At 41.2% G+C, this 20,867-nt stretch overlaps 2 protein-coding genes across 7 annotated transcripts in view; one reads left to right on the forward strand and one right to left on the reverse strand.

The window, feature by feature from the left end:
• Window positions 1-2,961, reverse strand: part of tshz1 (teashirt zinc finger homeobox 1) — a 47,755-nt gene extending 44,794 nt beyond the window's left edge. Inside the window, exons 1-2 of one of the 3 annotated variants that reach the window (XR_010330943.1) lie at window positions 940-1,170; window positions 112-690 (exon numbers count right to left, since the gene is read on the reverse strand). Coding sequence is in view for 2 of the 3 variants with exons in the window: in XM_064341664.1 (XP_064197734.1) it covers window positions 112-151 (40 nt within the window). In the remaining variant the exon portion in view is untranslated. Of the gene's footprint in view, window positions 1-111; window positions 691-939; window positions 1,173-2,789 lie in introns of those variants that run through there. The other 2 variants (XM_064341664.1, XM_064341657.1) reach the window with 2 other exon arrangements.
• On the forward strand, window positions 1,840-19,368 carry LOC135258287 (prostaglandin reductase 3-like). Of its 4 annotated transcripts, XR_010330945.1 has the most exons (7): window positions 1,840-2,509; window positions 6,578-7,443; window positions 12,879-13,125; window positions 14,967-15,017; window positions 16,298-17,703; window positions 18,116-18,246; window positions 18,478-19,368. XR_010330945.1 is itself a non-coding variant. In XM_064341692.1 (2 exons), exons 1-2 carry the CDS (start codon window positions 2,220-2,222, stop codon window positions 7,500-7,502), a joined length of 1,215 nt encoding a protein of 404 aa, XP_064197762.1. In that variant the 5' UTR covers window positions 1,851-2,219; the 3' UTR covers window positions 7,503-9,294. The 4 variants fall into 4 exon arrangements, 1 of the variants encoding a protein (XP_064197762.1); XR_010330944.1 differs by having other exon boundaries at window positions 18,116-19,368; XR_010330946.1 differs by having other exon boundaries at window positions 1,841-2,509; window positions 12,901-13,125; window positions 18,116-19,368.
• Window positions 19,369-20,867: the final 1,499 nt, after the last annotated feature.

A 20,867-nucleotide genomic window follows, 5' to 3' on the forward strand; every position in this document is an offset into this window, starting at 1 on the left:
AATGATACAGCAGGAAACAGTATTCAGATTTTTGATTAAAACATCCAGTCATGTAAAGGTTTTTCTTTTGAATATTAACCAGGCTACGCGAAATGTCTTTGCTCGGTTTACCTGCAGATCGCCTCGGTTCTTGTTGCTTTCTCCGCGGCATACTGCTTCCCTTGACTTTCCACTGGACTTTTCATGCAGGAATCAAAATAAAGGTCAATCAAGTGTGGGAAAACAACAGGGTGAAAAATATTGATTTTCTGAATGTTTCTTCAAGTGCTTTTTATTCGTTTTTATGGGGCTCCTTTTCGTGATGCAGTTATTTCACGTCTCCAAGTGAACTGAAGTCTCGCGAAGAAATAACAAAGCTTAATTTGTCCCTTTGTAATTTTACCTAGTGGTAAAATAAAAATAAAAGAAAAAATAACGAAAAAGTGATATCGTTACGACGTATGAATTTCGCCAACTCCTCGCATGTTCATTATGGACCATCTCCGCACATCAGTTTATGGCAGAAAAGAGAGGCAAGCATCAAGGCTGAGTTTCAGTTACTCCCCCAGCTTCCATTGGAAAGATCACGATCATTCGTTGGTACTTTGCAGCGTCTTCTCCCAGAATATTTTAAAGAACGATAACACGTCCAGAGCAATCGAACACCTTTTCAATTGTATTTCCGTACCAGTGCTCCTTAAAAGCGCAGCTCTGAAATCGAAAGGAAAAAAGGAAGAGAAAACAGATTATTTAGGCATTTCGATGGTTAATGTCAGTCAGTCACTACGCCACCTCTAGAAGCCTCGCCGTCAGTGAATAGTTTCTCTCTCCCCTCCCGCGAGTGGGGTAGCTCCGAGTATAGTCATAAAAATTATTTTCGCCGCTGATCTGAGCGCAGGCGGGCGCTTGATGTGGTGCGACGCCTGCAACTGAGAGAAAACAAACAATGCGCTCACATACCCTCTCGCCCAGATATCGACATGAACTAATTTCTCTTCGCTTAAACTCCAGGGAGTGGACCGGGGTCTCGTCTACTTGGCGAAAAGTGTAACGCACACTCGGGATCCAGAAGCGTTTTCAGACAGTCTCAACTGATAGACAGACACATCGAGTTGCTGTTCCTGCTCCACGTTTACTCCTCCCCTTGCTGCTAGCGTCACCCTGACAGTAAAGCCTACCTGTCAATCTTTTTAATTGTCTTTTTTTCTCCTTAACTGAACGACTTGACAAAGAAAGCCTTGGATCACTGATGTGGAAAACGGTTCTTGGAAACGTCAGAGTTGCTTACAACCCGTCCATATAAGGATCTATAGTCTTTGTTGTTTTTATTCTTATTCTTAATAATAATAGTAATAATAATAATAGTAACAACAGTAATAATAACAACAATAATAATAACAACAACAATTATAGGTTTATCTTAATACGAAATATGATATGGAAACATGCATTTTCTTTCATAAAATTGCATCCAAGTCAAAATGTGAAGTCTAGAACGAGGGCTTAATTTCATCAGGCAGTGTTAAGAGCTATTTCTTTCATTTTAAGGCTTGTGATATGTCTTCCGTCATTTTTAAAAAGTGTGTTGCCAGACTACTTAAATACTATATTTTTTGTATTTAACCGATATCTGTTGCCATGTATTTACTCTACTCACACACTAAGCTACTTTGAATTGTCCGGTCAAAAAGCCTGCTTGCTCACAAATGTGTTGGGATTGGTCTGTAACAATCCATAGATCACCATAGAAGCAGCGCGGAGCTGCTTGCGTGTTAGAGGGTGCATTTTGTGTTTAAGTGTGGGCATGTACGAAATAAAATGTATAAATTGTGAGTGGTTGTACTTTGAAAGTTCACCCTTCTAAGCCAAGAACAATACTTTCTCTTGCATTTGTGGAGTCCCATATCCAGCCTTTTTTGAAGGATGTTGGAAACTACAGATTGATTTGTTTCACCTTACTAGGAAGTGAACACTTCGCACAGGAAAGGGAGGGACTCCGTAGAGCAAGCCCGCTGTGAAGGTTGTACAGCCTTTACTCGTTTAATGCCAATACACGCTTATATTAAATAACCGTATTTAAACAATAGGTTACGTTTCCGACAATAGGCAACTGAGCATGAGAAACAATGTTTCAGTTTAAACAAAGTATTTAAGTTAGCCTAGGTGTTACAAGAGCTAGCAAAATATAATCAACGCACGACGAGTGTTCGTGAACTTTGTCTTCTTTCACCCCTCTTGCAATGTCCACTACACTCTTAGCCATGAACTGTAGGAAGGTGTTTCTAACGCTCGGCGGGGGACGCGGTGTGACAAACGCTGCGTTCGGATCGCATTTTGTTTCCGTCCCACGCCGTTCCATAATAGACCTCTCCTACTCCACCCACTTCATGGATTTTAAAGGTTCCTCGATACCTAGCTCCATGAAAAAGCTGGTCGTGACGAAGCTCAGCCAAAATTTCAGGGAAGCTGTTTCCTTGCAAATTGTTCCAGTGCCGACTCCGGGCGATGGGGACTTGCTTATTAGAAATCGGTGAGTGCTGCCTTCGTATAGCCTACTATAGCTAGCTTTACAAAGTATGTGTGTGCGGGTGTGTGCGTGCGTGTGTGTGTGTTAAAAAGAACAGTGTCGCTAGCAGTTTCTTCATTAAAGAATGAATATTCAGAATGTGAAATTCGTCTAATAAAATATTAAACGTAGCCTACTGGGTTAGGTAACTATAGATAGCTAGATTACACAGGCTAACTGAAACTATAATATATCAGTAGTATATGGTTAGATGGCATTGCTGATTTCTAAATTAGCTCCTTACCTCTTTTAGTGCAGCCACAGTCACGACTTATTGATTGTGGTAATCAAATCTATCCTTTATGCAGAATGGGTTTTGGAGGGAGCAAATAGTGCGGAAAGATTCCTAAATTCCGCCCCAACATCTGTCTGTCAATCTATCTCTGTATTTCGCTCCCTGTCTTCCTTACGTCACGAACCTGCATTCAAAAAGTAGCTACACAGAACAGTGGGACTGGCAAAGGCACAAAGATATTGAGAAATTACTCTGCTTTGCATACGGGCTGCAGCAACACCAAACACATGCGGGGCTAATTAACCTTGCGTAAGGGCATTTCATTATAGTTTTTATTATGTTTTTCTTTTTTACAAAGTAAGTGTCATCAGCTATCATGTAATGCACCGGAGCTTGCTGACTTATTTATTAATGTATACTGTCACAATTAATGTCAAAGGTGTGGTAAGATGGTCGTTTTTTTCAAGAGATGAATGGTTGCGTTTTTCAGAATGATAGCCTCAAATTCTGGCCAAATCAGTAATCGATTCATTTGACATATTTTGTCCATCTTATAAGTCACCTACACAATGTGAGCATTTCAACCTGTTCACGTCCTTTATGCAGTGTTTTGCTTTAATATATCACTGTTCGAAGGACAGGAGAAAGTATAGGCATACCCAGGCATAAGGTAAGAAAAAAGGTATCTGTTCCCAAATGTGTAGCCATGACTATGTTGAAGTTGTAATAAATAACCAAAATATATAATAATAAAATAATAATAATAATAATAATAATAATAATAAATAATAATAATAATGGCCGTAACTGCTACTAATAGGCTACTACATAGAAGCGAAGCTAATTATGGCAAAATATTTAGTCTTCAGCAATTATGGGAGCGTTTGAACGCAATGACGTGCTCCCCAATTCCTGTGTACATTTTAATATGATAATATGTCTTCCAAGAAATTTGAAGGATTAGAAATATCCATAAAATTAGTGAGACTAAATGTAAATCCGCTTTATATAAGAATTAGACGGATTAAATGGTTGTTGCAATTAAAACGAGTGAAATCTAACCTCGTGGTCGCTTAACAACGCGCAACAACGTGTTAAAACTGGTGTAACCTTTATTTCACCTTTTGGGAGTTCAGGGTGTCCGTGGGCGTTTTTTTTTTTTTTTTTTAAATACATTTCAGCATTTTTGAGTTATTAACAGCATTGATATTTATTTCCCTGTACTTAGCATCGTAGCACATGGTATCTTTGTAATACAGAGTGGAACGCTTTCGTTATTTTATTTTATTTATTTATTATTATTATTATTATTGGCTTGCATAATTGACACGGTATTGCATACAGAGTGAAAATGCATATTTTAAAAGTGTTACACTCTCTCAATAAAGGGAAGGCTTCCCGTCTATTCGATGAGGCAGTTATTGCCACTCCAGGTTTGTTAGTTTCTATTCTGCATTCAAAGTAACATAGTGCCTATTAGCGAACCTCTATCAGTATTGTGTTGGCCTATTATTTTACTTTGTTAATCTTTTGTTGTTTGAACCCAATGGGTGGGATTGCAGCGCGTTTAGAGTAGCCAGCTTGACATCTTAACAAAGTAACCGTCTGTATTACTACAGTTACAATACATCAAACGCTCCTGGTGCCTTAATGTTACTGTTACGTTTACCAACGATTTTACAATACCAAACAGGATAACTCGTTTTGTTGGGTATGTGTTTGAGACTTGTTAGATAATGTAGCCTACGTGACAAGGTTTTTAGTTTTTTTTTTTTTTTCTGAAATTTCTTAATCAGTTCTCAATCTGTGTTCAGTTCTTCGCGATTAATTTAGTCTGCAGTGTCTAGACTACTAGTCACGTAGTCTATTTTATGTTTTGAAGTTTCTTGGTATTGGAACGTCAATTACTGTCGTACTGTATCAACTGCTGTATCAACTTGAGTTCTCCGAGTGTTACTTAATCAGAAATTCCTAGGTCATCTTGAGGCGAAATAATGTACACAGAGTTCAGAGTGGCCCACCGAACTGAGCCTGTTGAAGTCTTTCATTTACCTTTTAAGCCCTGACTTGCTGTAGAAAGAGAATGCACACCTACATTTTAAGAAGTCGTTACCGGTTAACACCAGTCTGATTCTTAAATGTGAGTATTACTATGCGCTACTTTAATCAACAATTGATTCAGAACAGTTCAGCGAAGGAACACTGCGCACATAGGTGGACTGCGTTGCTGCCTTGCGAAATAAGTTAAGGTATACGATTAAAGCGGCTATTTTCATTATTACGCAATGACGGCGATATGCCGATATAAGTTTTTTATGCTTTAAGTCACGTCCATTTTTGCATAATAGTTATATGTTCCTTAAGAATTGAATTTCCAAATGCATGTATATCGCGGAGATAACCTCTTCTGGACCTGCTTGCACAGGTACAATACATTGCAAGTGCAATACATTGTGTTTTCCTTAACGAGGTCCAATCTTTTTTCTACTATAATGGTGTTCGTAAAGGTTTTGCCATGCTCACCTCACTGTGCGTATAGCACAGTGTACCTGTGTGATCGTCATTTGTCATTTTTCAATTCAGTTATGACAGATTTCAGGTACTCACACCTGCCTAAGGACAGCAGGAAACCTGTTTGCTTGGAATCATTTTTGCGTGATTACAAATTTACAGGCATCTAGCTGTATGTATTTCATATGCAATAATTGTATGTTATGAAACACTACAGAAATGTGAAAATACACCTAATAACTTATTCCATGATTGAAAGCTCATTAAGCTGATGTCTTTTGTATTTTGAAAAATCTGATCCTGTTCAAAATGATGGGGGATGCTTTTGTATACAGACGCATTTTTAATGAAGTATTTCTTTTTTCACCCTAGAAACCCACTTCAGGGTTTTGCTGGTTTGATTGGTAATATCGATTGAACTGTTTTAAATAAATATGCAGAGGTACGGCCAAATACTAAAACACATCCGCATATTTTAATTGAATGTACCACAGAAAAAAAAAAATTATTTAGGAAGCATTAATCCTCAGAAAATTTTACTGGCTTAATTGCGGTGTTTTAATTACATTGAAATCTGGCTGTCATTTAACGCATTGGAGCTGCCTGTATGTCATGCACTGAGATGAGTCACTGCACGGATTCTGGGAAGCAGATTTATTTTTTATTTATACGTGATTTAATACATATATTTTTATCCAGCATAACAGCTTATGTGAAATCGTCTATCAGGGAACCCTCACAGGAAGGAGACATGCAGGATCAAGAAGTGTATTTTGCACTTAAGTGTCTGTGCTCGGTGATTTTTGTTTTTCAGCGCGACCCCTTTGTCAGTTTCATCAAAAATTTTCAAAGAGAATGGGAGTCAGAACGGAACTCTGAATTGTCTGAGTGGTGAGAGATAGCGGATAGTGCCTGGTGATCGCAACTATTCGAGTTTTTTGCTTGGACGTTTTGAACAGCTTGTTTTTGAACAAGAGTATTCATGCAGCCTACGGTAAACACATAATTATCCAAATTGCTTGGAATGTATTTAATTCACGATGGCATCACAAATGTTTCCATCAATTTGCATGTCAAGATCTATAATTTCATAAACAATAATACGTGTCAGTTTATGATTTTTGGATGTTTTAAAAAATATTTTTGGCCTTTTAACAGTCAGGCTTTCCGTTATGTGCAGTGTCACTCGTTTTTTTAAGTGATCTGTGATCATGCATCTCTCCTTCATGTGTTAAGTGTATTTGAATTGGATTCATTCGAGCCTTTTCCCTTTTTTGTTCCTTTAGATTTGTTGGCATCAATGCGTCTGATATCAATTACACAGCCGGTCGCTATGACCCCTCAGTCAAGCCACCTTTTGACGCAGGGTTCGAGGGCATCGGGGAGGTCGTCGGCCTGGGCCTGAGCGCCAGCGCCCGCTTCACGGTGGGCGACGCCGTGGCCTACTTCGGCAGCGGGTCGTTCGCCGAGTACACGGTGGTGCCCGCCAAAGCGATCGTCCGCGTGCCGTCGGTCAAGCCGCAGTTCCTCACGCTCCTGGTGAGCGGCGCCACGGCCTACATCGCCCTGAAGAGGCTGGGCGACCTGGCGGAGGGCCAGACCGTCCTGGTGACGGCGGCGGCGGGCGGCACCGGCCAGTTCGCCGTCCAGTTCGCCAAGATGGCCAAGTGCCACGTGGTGGGCACGTGCTCCTCGGACGAGAAGTCCGGCTTCCTGAAGACCATCGGCTGCGACCGGCCCATCAACTACAGGAGCGAGGACCTGGCCGGGGTCCTGCAGCGGGAGTACCCGCGGGGGCTGGACGTCGTCTACGAGTCGGTCGGGGGCAGCGTCTTCGATCTGGCCGTCAACCGCCTGGCCCAGAAGGGTCGGCTGATCGTCATCGGCTTCATCTCGGGGTACCAGACGGCCTCCGGGGTCCAGCCGGTGAAGGCCGGGACGCTGCCCATCAAGCTGCTGCAGAGGTCGGCCAGCGTGCGCGGCTTCTTCCTCCCGCACTTCCTGTCGGACTACGGGGAGGCCATGGCGGACATGCTGCGAATGTGCGAGAGCGGGGAGCTGGTGTGTGAGGTGGACGTGGGGGAGATGACTCCGGAGGGGCGCTTTGTGGGGCTGGAGTCGGTTTACCGGGCCGTTGACCACATGTACGCAGGTAAAAACCTCGGCAAGGTGGTGGTCCAGCTGCCAGCCGCAGTCGAGAGTAAGCTGTGAGGTCACCGTGCACTGGAAAGCAGATAAAGATCTTGGAAATTAGAGCTTTTGGGAAAATATAATGTTTACTTGTTTAATATATTTTAGTTAATCAGAGGAAAATTCTGCGTTAATACAATGTAATGAATGTTTAGCTTTCATTTTAATATTGGTTTTCACTTCTAAATTTAACTGATCTTATAAAGTGCCTTTAAAAATGTAGAATTTAAATATGGGTTTTAGGGTAGACTTCTGATGCACTGTGATTGCAGAGTAATTCTGTCCACCTGCTTTGTAGATTCAGATAATCTTTGACCGGCTAACTTAAGGGGCTGATATTCCACATTATATTCATGTGCTTGCCTGCACATAACGTATACTTTGCGGTATTAATTAGTTCATCTAAAATCATATCACCAAAAGGAACGAATGCAAAGAAAGCCCCGCACATTGAAAATAAAAGTGCCTGTAATGAAAATAAAGTGGAGCATTTCTTTAGTTAGCTTGTTATTCCTGACCCTTGGGTAAGTTCAATTTAAATAGCAGATAAAGATAAAAAGGAACTATACTCACTAAATATACTCCTTCCACTCTCCAATTCTATTCCACAATCTGCTTGTTGGAACATTTAATGTGGTGGACAGACGTATAGGATAACTGATGCTAGTGGCCACTGGCCAGTTATTATGGTCCACTATTTATCTGCCTGTTTGAATTTGACCCAACTACTTGGAAAATTAGTCTTTACGTCCATTAGCAAGGACCAAACTATTGGCCATTATTATTAGACAGGCTATGATGCACAAACAAGCAACACGCCCTCTGTTAAAGTACTATGATTAGAATTTGGTGGCTTTATGTGACAACATTTGTGCAACTTCAGAATTTTATTTATTTAGAATTTTGTTATACAAATTGACCAATTTACTGGGCTGGCCCACAGGTGGCAGAGTGGCTGATGAGGGCAGGTGAAATTACCCAATGTCCCTGTCCCTACGTCCACCCCCACCCCCACGTCATAGCCCCGGCGCTGCATTGGGCTGGTCTGGGTATCAATACTAAGGCAGAATGTGCAGGGAAGTGACTGACAGTGGAAGATTACAGCGCACATTCAGTACCCATCTAAAAATCCAAATGGGAAAGCATACATCAGGCGGCACTTGAAAACCAGAGTAGGCGCATGGAGTAGTATTCAGGTGACAGGTTACTGTTGGCGATAAGGAAAAGGCTCAGGTTCAGTGTTATGTTCCTTCTGCACTTTCAGGTTAAGTCACTAACGTAAGCAAGACTTACAGCTGTGTAAATATTTAAAAAACCTAACATGCAAATTCCTCTCGCAAAGTTGTGGTCAGAGAGCAATTATCTTACATGAGATTTTGTAATCACTGTTCTTTACAGGTCGAGATTAAATATTCTGTTTCAGTATAAAATCAGAAGTACTTTTTAATAAATTGGGTGTCTTCCCGGTACACAGATCTAAATATATAAAATGCACAATAAATGATAATGGACTGCTCTTCTGGGGTCTGACAGATCAGGGCCCCTACCATTCAGACCTCCCATTGCAGAATTTGCTGCATGTTAACACTGGCAGCATTGGTAAATACTTAATACTTGTTGAATTAATTTTTTTCTACAAAACAAATGTGAATAATTGTTTAATCATCTCTGGTTATTGTTTAAATGTTTTGCTTTCGCATAACATCTGTCAAATTAAAGCTGTATGATCATTATGAAAAAAAAACGGAAAAAAAAACTATAAAAGCAAACTGCCATGTTATGCTTTGAATAAAAAAAAAAAAACACATTTTGATTTGGCAGTGGCTGCCTGTGTGTTCTAGCCATTAGTGTTTCTTTTCTGTCTGCGCTCTGTGGGTAATATGCTATACATGCAACCCCTTCATCCAGAGCTGCTCCCATTACAGGGTCTGCTCTGCCAATTAACTGTTTGGGTGAATAGAACCTTAAATTTGTTAGCATATGAGCGAGTACAACATTAGTATTAGCCCACCCCCCCATCCCCCCCAGTCATAGTCCATCTAAAGCTAACTGACAGTGGCCCTCACCACCTCCTTCTTGCTAATATTGTTTTAACCATGAAGACATTTGTTAACAGCCTAGATGTGGCAAAAACCTCAGGACATAATTTTGTGCTCATTGGCGTATTCACTTTGCATTGGAATTCACAATAAACTTCCAAACAAGTTGGTGTAGCTGCTGCAATGCTGGTGCACACATGGCTTGTGGGTGGGAGTAGGCACATGCATATTATATAGGTCAAAAGATGCTTTCTGTATATGTTTTTATTTCAATAAGGCGGTTGTGCTTCCATGAAACAGACATGCTTTTAATTGTTCCGTCTGCATTCGGAATTAGACGACATTCGAATAATTCAGTGCTGGAAAGGACTTATATAATTGGGATTTTTGTCTGATCTGGAGGTTGAGCTAGTCTCACGGTGCTTTTGTCATAAATTGGGAGAAAGTTGTGCTCAGTTTCTCTAATATACTGATCTATCTGTTTACCTTCCCGTGTTGTGCCCTTGCCGCTTCGCGGTGTTATATATTTTTGCTCGGGGGATGGGTCTGAGAGACAGGCAGTATGTTGTGAAATGACTAACGTCAAAGCTACGAACGCCTTCCTGCGAGGCAGAGGTCTGTTGAAATGAAAACAGGGGGAAACAAAAGACACCATTTATAGTCAACACTTCAGACTAGACAGGGGATGATATTTTTGCGACAAATTGGCCTCACCATCAAAAGTAGAACTGACAATGGCACTTAATATTACACTCAAGTTCACATTGTGAAAAATATACACTACCATCAAAATGATTTCTCTTGAAACCCATGGAGAAAAAAGACATTTTTGTGTGAGTTGAGTGCGTGTGTGTGTGTGCATGTGTGTGCATGTGTGTGCGAGTGTGTGTGTGTGTGTCCGTTTTATTTTTTCGGGGCTGCTTATTTATGTTGTCCAGGTGGGTTCAGGACTCCAGAGGTAGTTGGATATTTAGAAATATGTAATAGTTAAGAGTTCACCAGCCTCCTGCCTGTATAATCCCTCAACCCAGTTCTGCTTGCCAAAAATGGCAAACGCCGATGCATGAGACAGATACATTGGAGCCGGCTTGTTGGCACTGCCCTCCGGTGCCCCCCAGGACCCCCTGCTGGCAGGCCGACCCCTCCGCCTGTGTCTGCGTGGTGGCAGTATGGCCGAGCGCGTCCTTTCCCTCGGTCCACCGCGGCGTTGCCACCGGCGACCCTCCGACCAGCAGATGCCCGTGTATTTCTGCTTGTCACAACGTGGCATTCTCACACTTCACCTCCGCGACAACCTGGCCTGGATGCCCACGCCGTGCCATCGCGCCCGTGCCCGTCATCTCCGCTTTGCGTCGGGTTTTGTTCTACCCCAATGTCACCGCCCAGCCGAAGTCCGACCGCGACGCTCTCTAGAGTTTTTACTGGAACCTCATGCCTCCCACCCCCTACTCCTGACCTAATTGCAATCTCTCCCTGCGCTAATTAATCATAGCAGCCCAATCAAAATGACAAGGTGGAGGAGGTGACATTCTTTAAAATCTACAATTAGGTTTTTTTAATCATTATAATTTATTTTCGTGAATTCCTGAAGTCCCCCCCCACCGCTCCCCAAAAGCACCTTTTAATCCCAATATACGATCCGAGGCACCATCAAGGCCAACTGTAAGGGAATGCAGTGAACTTGTCAGCCATTTCAATATTCAGGATTTTTTTTCTCTTTCTTATTTTTACCGTAATTGGCGAGCGTCTTTATTTAGTTCTCCTTTTTGGAGGTGAGACGGGCAGAGGTGGTTGATGTCGGATGGGGGAGGGTGCTATAATGATACATTAATCAAAAAGAATGACAAAACCACACTTATCACGACAGCCGCGTGCTTCATTTAGAATGGGGGGGAATAACTTTATTAATCAAGCCTCCTGATTCATTGTTACAAAGTGTCACCCATACATTTTCCTCCAATTTAATAATCCTTTTTGTAGACTTAACAATATCCCCAGTGATTTGAGTTTTTTATTGAAGAGTGTGCAGAAACAGTCACGGCCACACAAATAGCTCTTCTAAGCTAAGAAAGCTGCCTAGACACAGATGCCATATAGGTAACAGTTAGCACTGAAGCCTGCTTGAAGGGCAGCCAGGGCTGTAAAAAACACTGTTAAAGAAGATACGTGACCTGAAATTTTAATTTAAAGATGCTTTTGTGAAATGCATGTTAAACAAATTTGATTTAAATTAGTATTTCCGGAATGAACCCCTTGTGGTGGACCTTGGGTAGCATGTCCTCCTGGAGCACTGGTTCTTAGTGCAGTGATGTGCCTCAGAATTGAATCCTGCCCATGCCTGTGCCAACTGTGGACTGTGGGGTCATGTGGGTACATCCTGTGCCAACTCCGTGAGCGCTGTAGTCCTGTGGCGCAATGGCTGCACAGCTCAGCTGGTCGACTGCACTGTGAAAAGAAGCGGCTGCTCGCGTTTTGGAGGCTGCTCACGCTAGTCTGCACTATCTAGAGAGAGGCTCAGATGCCACGAGCACAGGCTTCACCCTGTATCTTAGACATCAGTGACAGTCAAACTAGCAATGTCACTATCCAACTTTAACCAGAGGTCCACTGTGGCAGGGCGCAATTGACTCTGTCCACCAGGGGAAGGGTGGGTTTTTTCATGGCTAATACTGCTGTATTGGTCCCTCCCATGAATTTTCCCAGTGCCAAAAGGCCACCAGTTTTTAAAATTTTCAATTAAATTTTATTTATATAGTCCATTTTACAAAGGATTTGTCACAATATGCTTCACAATTTACCCTGGCCTAAACCCCCACAGAACAAACCACAGGCAGCAGTGGCAATGAAAAATGCCCTGGAAGACATGTGGGGAGAAACCTTGGGAGGAGCCAGACTCAGTGGGAAGGGCCCATCCTCCTCTGGCCACCTCAGCTTGTGGGTTCACGAGTATAAAATCAGTCATTTCCGGACAGGTTGTGTGAAGCATCTGAAGGGGGTGGTAGTCCATGGGTGGGGTGGCAGGCTGGAGTGGTGGACATATGGGGGTTTGGCAGGAGGCTTCAGGGTGACTCAGGAAAGTCACCGAGAGGAAGTGACTCCCCCAGTCTGCACTAGATCTCCAACAGTACTGTTGTGTAATCTGGTGTGTTGAAAGTCACTGGGCGGCTGTAGGCTTGCAGTCTTGTTCTGGTGTGGACAGCACATGAATGGGATGCCTCAAAACGGCCTTTCCAGCCACACAGTGAATAGAATAATAGAATAAACTCCACCCACAGTGGTATAATGTTATTTTTTCTGGCCATATTTCTCCAGGGCCACACCTGATTAGATAGCATGTCTGCCATTATTTCCTCTCCAGCATCCAGTGTCTTTCTGCATAGATCCCTCAGTCTGGGAGTGGCTGGACGGAGCGAAGGATGGAGTCACGGTTCGGGCGTCCACCAGGCAAAGATGTAGAAGCCCCGGCTCCCCTTGAGTGATGGGCAGTTCCCCCCCAACCTCTGCGCCGCTGGAGTCCATCTCCTTCCCCTCGGCAGATGCCATCGCGGCCAAGGACACGGGGCGTCAGCGACCGTCCGGGAGACCCCGTTCATCAGGGCGTATCGGTAATGGAAACACACTGTGACAGTGGTCATCAGGACAGGAAACAAAGGGCTATAAACATTAGCTGACAGATGGCTCAGGACAGCACACAGAGATGGAGGGAGGGAGAGATGGAGAGAGAGAGAAATGGGAGGAAAAAAACTTGCTTCCATCACAGATTGTGGAAAATATGAGATGGATGTCTGCTGCCTAACCTGGTCCGGCCATTAGATGGGACATCTCAGACAGTGTTGTGTCCATCAAGGCTAATAAACTCCAACAAACAGGTACCACATCTACTGGGAGGTCATGGAGTGTGAAGCTTAGTCGGCACAATGCATGTCATGTGCTGAGTAAAAATAATATGCAGGTGGTGTATTGGTTCAGGGCTTGGATTTGTTGCCAGAAGGTTGTGAGTTGAAATTTGCTGAAGTATTACAGTTATACCCTTGAGCATAAAACTAAGCCTAAATTGCTTCCAAAATGATACAAAATGCATATGTAAAATGGAGGCCAAGTTACACTGAACAAGAGATTGCACTGAGCCAATAGAAATATAAATGTACTATACACTGTATAGATTGATGTATGCCATAATGTCTCTTTGTAAATTATGCAATTGCTGTAAAGTTTGCCATTGAGAAAAAAAAGATCACAATGGGGGACAAATGGTAGTATCTGGAATGTCTTTAACAGCTGAGATGGGGGAACCGCAAACCTAATTGGCATTTCCAAAACAAACAACCAAAAGATCTGCATTTTCACAGACTTTTCCCCTCCACTACACAGACTCAAAGCACAAGGAAATTGTCGCGTTCTTTTCCCCCACCCTCCAAATAGCGTCTAATTAGTGAGTGCCAAACGTAAAAGCAGAAAGTGTGTTTTCCACACAGGGCAGCTTTGCTCTTTAATTTTTTTTTTTTTTTGTCAGGTCCCCCCCCCACCCCCCACCACCACCACCATCACTTTAATTAGCTAACATTTTTCTCAGCTCTCCCGTGCTCTGTTTGTTTACCTTCATGTCAGGACTGATGTCGACCAATTAGTACAGTGAAATTGTTTAACCTCTGAAACGCACAGAGCGGAAGGAGGAGAGGTATACTGTACGCATGCAGAAACATGCGGTGGAAAAAGGGCGGAGCCAGCAGAGTGGAGGGGGGGAGTATTTGTATAGTGTGTGAATTAAGTGTGGTGTGCAAAAACAAGGGGATACAGTCAAAGTATGATTATGATTGTAACTATCTATTGCTAGCTCTCATGGTGTTTGCTTACCATGTGAAATGTACTTTTGTAAGTTGCTTTGGCTAAAAGCATCTATTAAATGACTGAATTGTATATTGTAAGTAGCAGCAGAGGTTGGGAAGGTGGGTGGCATGGAGTTTGATTTTAAGGTCTCTTTCCCTGGTAAGGATTTCTTTAAACCAGTTGAACCATTAAACTCAGTTATGAAATTATTCGCACCATTCCAGAAGCTGAGACAGCCTGCTGGACTGAGGCATCCTAACACTTGCTCTGTGCAATCTCACTGGCAACCTCTCCAAATCTAACAAAATTGCCTTAATATATTTGTGGTTTCCGTCCAGCCCATTTGAATTTTTCTTTGTTGAAATACTGAGGTCTGTCAGGAACCAACTTGTGCAAGCTTAATTGAAATTGGGTGTGATTTTAGTGAAATTGTCTGTGAAAGCATGTTTTCCCTTAAGGTCTGTTATCAGTCAGTCTGTAGTGGAATTGCCTCTATCCCAACCTGACTGTCTCCTGGTCCAATATATGATGTCATATTCGTTCATCCTTCTTCTAGGTCATGTCCACGCTATATATCCAAGATCTGAAAGAGACTTTATCTGTTTTTTTTTTTTTTCAGAATGTTTATATGACCTTGTTAAGGCATTCAGACTGCTGCCAAATAACTGAGGTAAGTTAACTGTGATTTCCATACTGGCATACATACTGTAAGCAGTTACTGTAACACACAATTAAACATCTAGTCCAGTTTTCCTGGCGGCATTATTTTTAGCATCCGCCTTAGCTGTGTTATCTGGTTGAGATTCCAGCCATAGCCAATTAGCTGGAAATGTCTTTATTTTCTGTCAGTGCGAGCAATTGTCATTAATGCATGGATTGTGAATGTTTACGTCATTCAAATGAGCTGAAACAGCACAAAGTCGGCTAGCTGTCTGTTTGACTTATCAGTCAGGATAGTTAGCTTTAAATAGCAACTTACTGCTGAGCATAATGTTATGTCAACAGGGCTGCATACCTCCCGAACACAAGGAATCAAGTTGTACCAAAGGAACAAAAACCAGTGCTTTGAAATTATATTACTCTTATGACTTACTGTACTGCTACTAATCCTAATACTCTCTCTTCTACTCCTAAAGGCAGCACCCCATGGTTTTATTACTGCTAATTCTACTAATGCTGCTTCTGTTGTTACTTTTACTACTACACCATAGCTAATAGTTCTACTATTACTATAACTTTATAATAATTACTATAATAATAACAATAATAATAACAATAATAAAAATAATAATACATCAATTATGCAAATTGTAATTGTACATGAATCTATTTTTAATTCTTCTGCCAGCATAGAATATTTGAAGAAATCTGCAAAATTCTTGGTAGATTTGCGGAGGTTTGTGGATGGCTCCTAAGTGGTCGGCTGAGGCCTCTGAGCCTCACGTCAGTCACAAGCCCACACGAGAGGGAAGCCGATACTCCTCGAGCGAGCTCATTTGCTTACGACCGCCTGTTACCTGGGCTGGTGTCATTAATTATTACAGATGATTTTGCTGGGATTGCGGAGACTTGAAGTAACAGACAGCTGTGTTGGGAAAACAAGCCTGGTGCACAGGGATGGAGCATATTTGTTATGCCTTAAATGAATGCCCAGCTGGGCCATGGCATGAGCTGCTCAGAGACCTTCTCTCTGCCTCTGTCATATATTTGGAGCTTTCGCTCAGTTACGCTCTCTCTTCCTTTTTTCTGCCCCTGTTAAATGCAGAAGCAGGAGACCATTTGGGCTCAAAAAATGTGTTTAAGTGCTTTTGATTGACACGGTGAAAAACACAAGGCAACCGCATGGCGCAGATGATCCCTTTCAGTGCTCGGCCTTCTTTAGTATGCAGTCCTTTAAAATGAGGATGCTTGCTACATACGAAAACCTCACAATGTTCTGTATTTTGTTAGAGTCCAAGTACTGAAGCTAGGAGTAGTGTGGTACTGTGACCGTGGAAAAGAGATTGCCGTCCAAAGTTTCAGGTATGATTCATCCGTAGAGTCCTGTCATTATGCCCTTGAGTATAGCACTTAATCCTAATAGCCCCAATTTATATATTGCTATGTATATGGGTAATATGTATAAATATAAGGATAGGTGTTCCTACGAAGCAAAAAATGTAAACTAATAATGTAGTAATGATGAACCTACTGTGATGGATCCCCTGGATGCTTGGCTGTTGGATTGTCAGAGAGATTCTTGTCACTAGTCAGTTGTCAGTTCCTTTCTGCGAGGCAAAACTGAAGTTGCACATCTGTCTCTTAGTTTTTAAATTTATCAAACAAGCAGTGTTCATGCTGGCCACATCATGTAGTAGAAGCAGAGACCCCTGAGGTATTTAAAATGAGACTTGACATAGTGTTAGATGCTTTTCACAGCAGGTAAAATGACAAGGCTAGATGGGCTGAATGGTGTTTTCATCATCAAGCATAATACAGTGCCCTCAAAAAGGATTAACTCTCTTAATAAAGATGGATAAACATGGCTGTATAAAATAAACAATATTGGTATTGAAATATATATGTTCACGAAATGGAAAAATTATATTATTTTTTATACAAGTACAATTGCTCTGAGAATCTACTGCATTTACTGATCCTAGGGCTCTTGTTCCGGTCAAATGAGTCATAATCTTGCAAGATTCAGGAGATTTTGGCCTATTATTTGGTAATAAGAAAGCTCAAACCTGGCCGCAAATGGGTCTTTCAGTAAGACAGTGATCTCAGACATTCTTCAGACTCAACCAGGAAATGGTTAACTCTCCACAAAATTATTTGTTCCACAAAAGCTCTTTAGCTCTTAGCAATGGTATTACATTAAAATGTAAATTTTCAAAATTGGTATTGTTTGTTTTATTTAACATTCTTTATCAAGGGTGCGAATGATTTTGGAGGGAAATATATTAAGAAATCTTGAGTATTTTATTTCTTTTCATCAATTTGAGGAACGCTAATAATCTGAATATAGTGACTGTCAATCACCTGTTGAAAAGTATGAATTTTGTGTTCTACCATACATGTAAATGGAAATGATTTGATTTCCTGTTCATGGTAAAGATGTTTATTTGTGTACAACTGATATCAAGTGACCATTATACATGTTAAATAAACTACCCTCATGGAAGATTAGACCTAAAATGTCCAGTGACAGTCAACACCAAATAAATAATATTTGAAAAATGTAAAATGTTGATTTATTTTATTTATTTCTTTTTTAACCAAATTTCAGGGCAGCAGCACTGTCTGTTACAGAGTCTGGACAACAGGAAAATGGATCCTGGAAGGAAGTTTGAACTGCTGTTGTACCCTTGAGTAAGGTAAGATCATTTCTCCAGATATGGACATCTAGAAAGAGAATTTGCGCGTTCTTAAAAATCTAATTTATTTTGACAATTTTAATAAACGAACTAAACATCTCCCACTTTAGAGTAATACAAAACTTCTAAACTTAGTCAGAAGTACAAGGTTAGCTAACATTATAGTTGATTTCAGTAAAAAATTCATAATCTCCATAATCCATAATCATGGAATGTTGGATATTCAGTCTGTCTAATTACTGATACAAATGTCACAGAAAACACAAAAACAAGTCACAGCAGAAAATAATTGTTTTCTTTTAGAGTTAAATGTTTTCTTTTGCAGGCATTTGGCATAGTTAATTTGTCCTCTGATTTTTCTTTTTTTTTCTTCTCTACATGCCGATGTAAATGTCAAAAACGGAACTCGCAGGATGTGGGCGGGAGTGGACGAGACGGAATTAATTGAGCGGGAGTTTAGCCGTCTGACGTGAGACGTCGGGAGCTTTCTCGGCCCGGGACGGAGACAGGTGATTGGGCAACATACGGAGCGCTTGGAGGGAGGTACGTGACATCTGTCAGAATGGGAGAATAAATGCGGACCCTCTCCGGCCCGGGGTCAGATCTCCCGCCGCAGTCGCTAAAGTTGTCACGACGCCATGACACTTCTTTGGCAATGGTGGCCAATTCCTCGACACGCAAACGTAAACGAACACAGATTGTTGAATAAACGGCTCTAAAAAAAGGGATTATTGTTTTTTTTTTTGTTTTTTTTTTTCACCCCCCTCCCCCAAGAGTCACCCCACCCGAAGAAGCGACAGTGGCTGTAGAGGAAACGTCAGGATGCTGGAAGGTCAGGTGACATGGCAAGGTCGAGAGCGAGAAAAAGTGCAAAAAGGAAAAAGCGCACACACATAAAATAAGAAAAAAAATCATTTGAAATGTGACGCTTTGCCGTTTGTCCTTCCACCCCCCGTTGGTCGTGTCTCATCACGGGAAAAGCAGAGTTAGGTCAAGAGCTCAGCATTGTGTGAATGTGTGAATTCACAAGGAATGAAACAAGGATAGGCTGCTGTTTTCTGTTTGTGGGTTGTTGCAAACATATTCATTCTTTTTGAAGAAATCTTTTAATTGAATGTAGTTAAACGTGTGACCTCCATGTAACAATTTGTGCATTAGATCTTATAGCCTAGGCCTACTATTTGCCCATGACTCGCTGCTAATAGGCATTTTGTATTGGTTGTCATTAAAAATATTCAAAGAGAAATATATTTAGATTAGGTTTGAGCGTTTATTAAAAATCTCATTGCCTAGGATTCACTGAAGATAGACGACCCCAAACGAAAACAGTCTGAACGAATCAGCCTATCTAGGTCTGTTCTAAATGAAAAGTGAACTGAAAGAGCTGCTGGCATCACTGAACCAATCGGTGAACAAACTAAAAGAACTAAAGGAACTAATCAGTCAGCAAATCGGAAGAACTTTTCAGTCAAAACGTTTGAAAAAAAGGGGATGCAGTCTGTTTTGTCAAGAGCCTTATTTCTGTAATTTCAATGTGTCGCTGGTGAACTTGTAAGCTACAATGTGTGAATATATTTTTTCTTTTAACAAATGGAGACTAAACCGTGTCAAAGTAGGTAGATGCAAATGAGTGGGCCTAGGCCTAATAAATGTATTAATCAATCATTATGTTTCACGCCACCCAAATTCTTTTCAGGTCAAACTGACCAAACATGGTTTGTTAGTGTATTTTAACAGTGTATTTCTGCATATAGTTAGGCTATAATTACATATATGTGTATATTAACATTCATATTGCCTGCTGTCAAATGTTATCATTATTTGTTTTTAAACCGAACCTAATTGATTAGAACGTGGTTTTGTAGCCTAGATATTTTAATGAAGAAATCATGTTATAGCCTACCCAGACACATAGCCGGGGGGTTTGACCACCCCTTGAAATGTTGTAGCTAAACATAAATTGGTCATCGCAAAGTATAAAGTATAAAGTATAAACCTCCTTTCCCGTAAAATTAAAATAGACACAGAAGATCAGTACTGTTACCGATCACCCCCCCCCCCCCCAAAAAAAAGAAAAAACTGTCCAGTCTGAATCAGTTCAGAATTTTAAAACCATTCCACTTAGCATACTGCACCACATTTCTGAAATACAATTATATGCTTGTGTAATATAATACTAATAAAATCAGTGATAGGAGCAAAACTCATGTTATAATTTTTAAGCAATACCAAAACCCCCCAGTAATGAGAAACAGATCTAAACAACAGGTGGAAGCTGGGATGGTGGAGGGTGAGCAGCAATGGTTAGACTAATAATTCCTTGAGCTGGGATGGTTAGAGTAATAATTCTTTGAGCTGGGATGGTTAGAGTAATAATTCCTTGAGCAGGGATGGTTAGAGTAATAATTCCTTGAGCAGCAATGGCTAGACTAATAATTCTTTGAGCTGGGATGGTTAGAATAATAATTCCTTGAGCACGGATGGATAGAGTAATAATTTTTTAAGCAGCAACAGCGGAGCTTACAAAGTGCAGCACAAGCAAAGAGCAACACAGGAGAGTTCTGACTGTCAATTTGAAAGGTTCTACATTAGTGATGTGTGCATGTGATTGGTTGAGTCTGAGAACACGTGGTTGCTGAGGCCGACCATTGGTCAGCTGCAGCAAGAGCTTCCTGACCGAACTTGCTTATACACGTTTTATGCGCAGTACTCATTTGTCACAACAATGTGCTATCAAAGTCAGGCACAGGAAAGTTAAATTTACATTTAACTTTCCTGTGCCTGACTTTGATAGCACATTGATTCCCCACTTCTCACTTAAACTGAATTGTGATCTGCTTTTATATATTTTTTTAAAATTACGCATGGTTACCCATGCGTAATTTTAAAAAAATATATAAAAGCAAATCATAATTCAGTTTAAGTGAGAAGTGGGGAATCATGAGGAATCATTGAAAGATTCTGTCCTGGAGGGATTCAGGCTGCCTATGCATCCTTTGAGGAGTTCACAAACAAAAAACAGAAATATAACTGAACAAATCACTGAACAAGTCTTTATTATGAACTGAATCAAACAACTAAAGTCACTGAAAGAAACTGAACTGGCCACTATTGCCACAGTGACATTTAAGCCATACCACAAACAAAGAATACACAATGAAATA

This window comes from Anguilla rostrata, chromosome 1 (assembly GCF_018555375.3).
Source record: "Anguilla rostrata isolate EN2019 chromosome 1, ASM1855537v3, whole genome shotgun sequence".
Classification (NCBI taxonomy): Eukaryota; Metazoa; Chordata; class Actinopteri; order Anguilliformes; family Anguillidae; genus Anguilla; species Anguilla rostrata.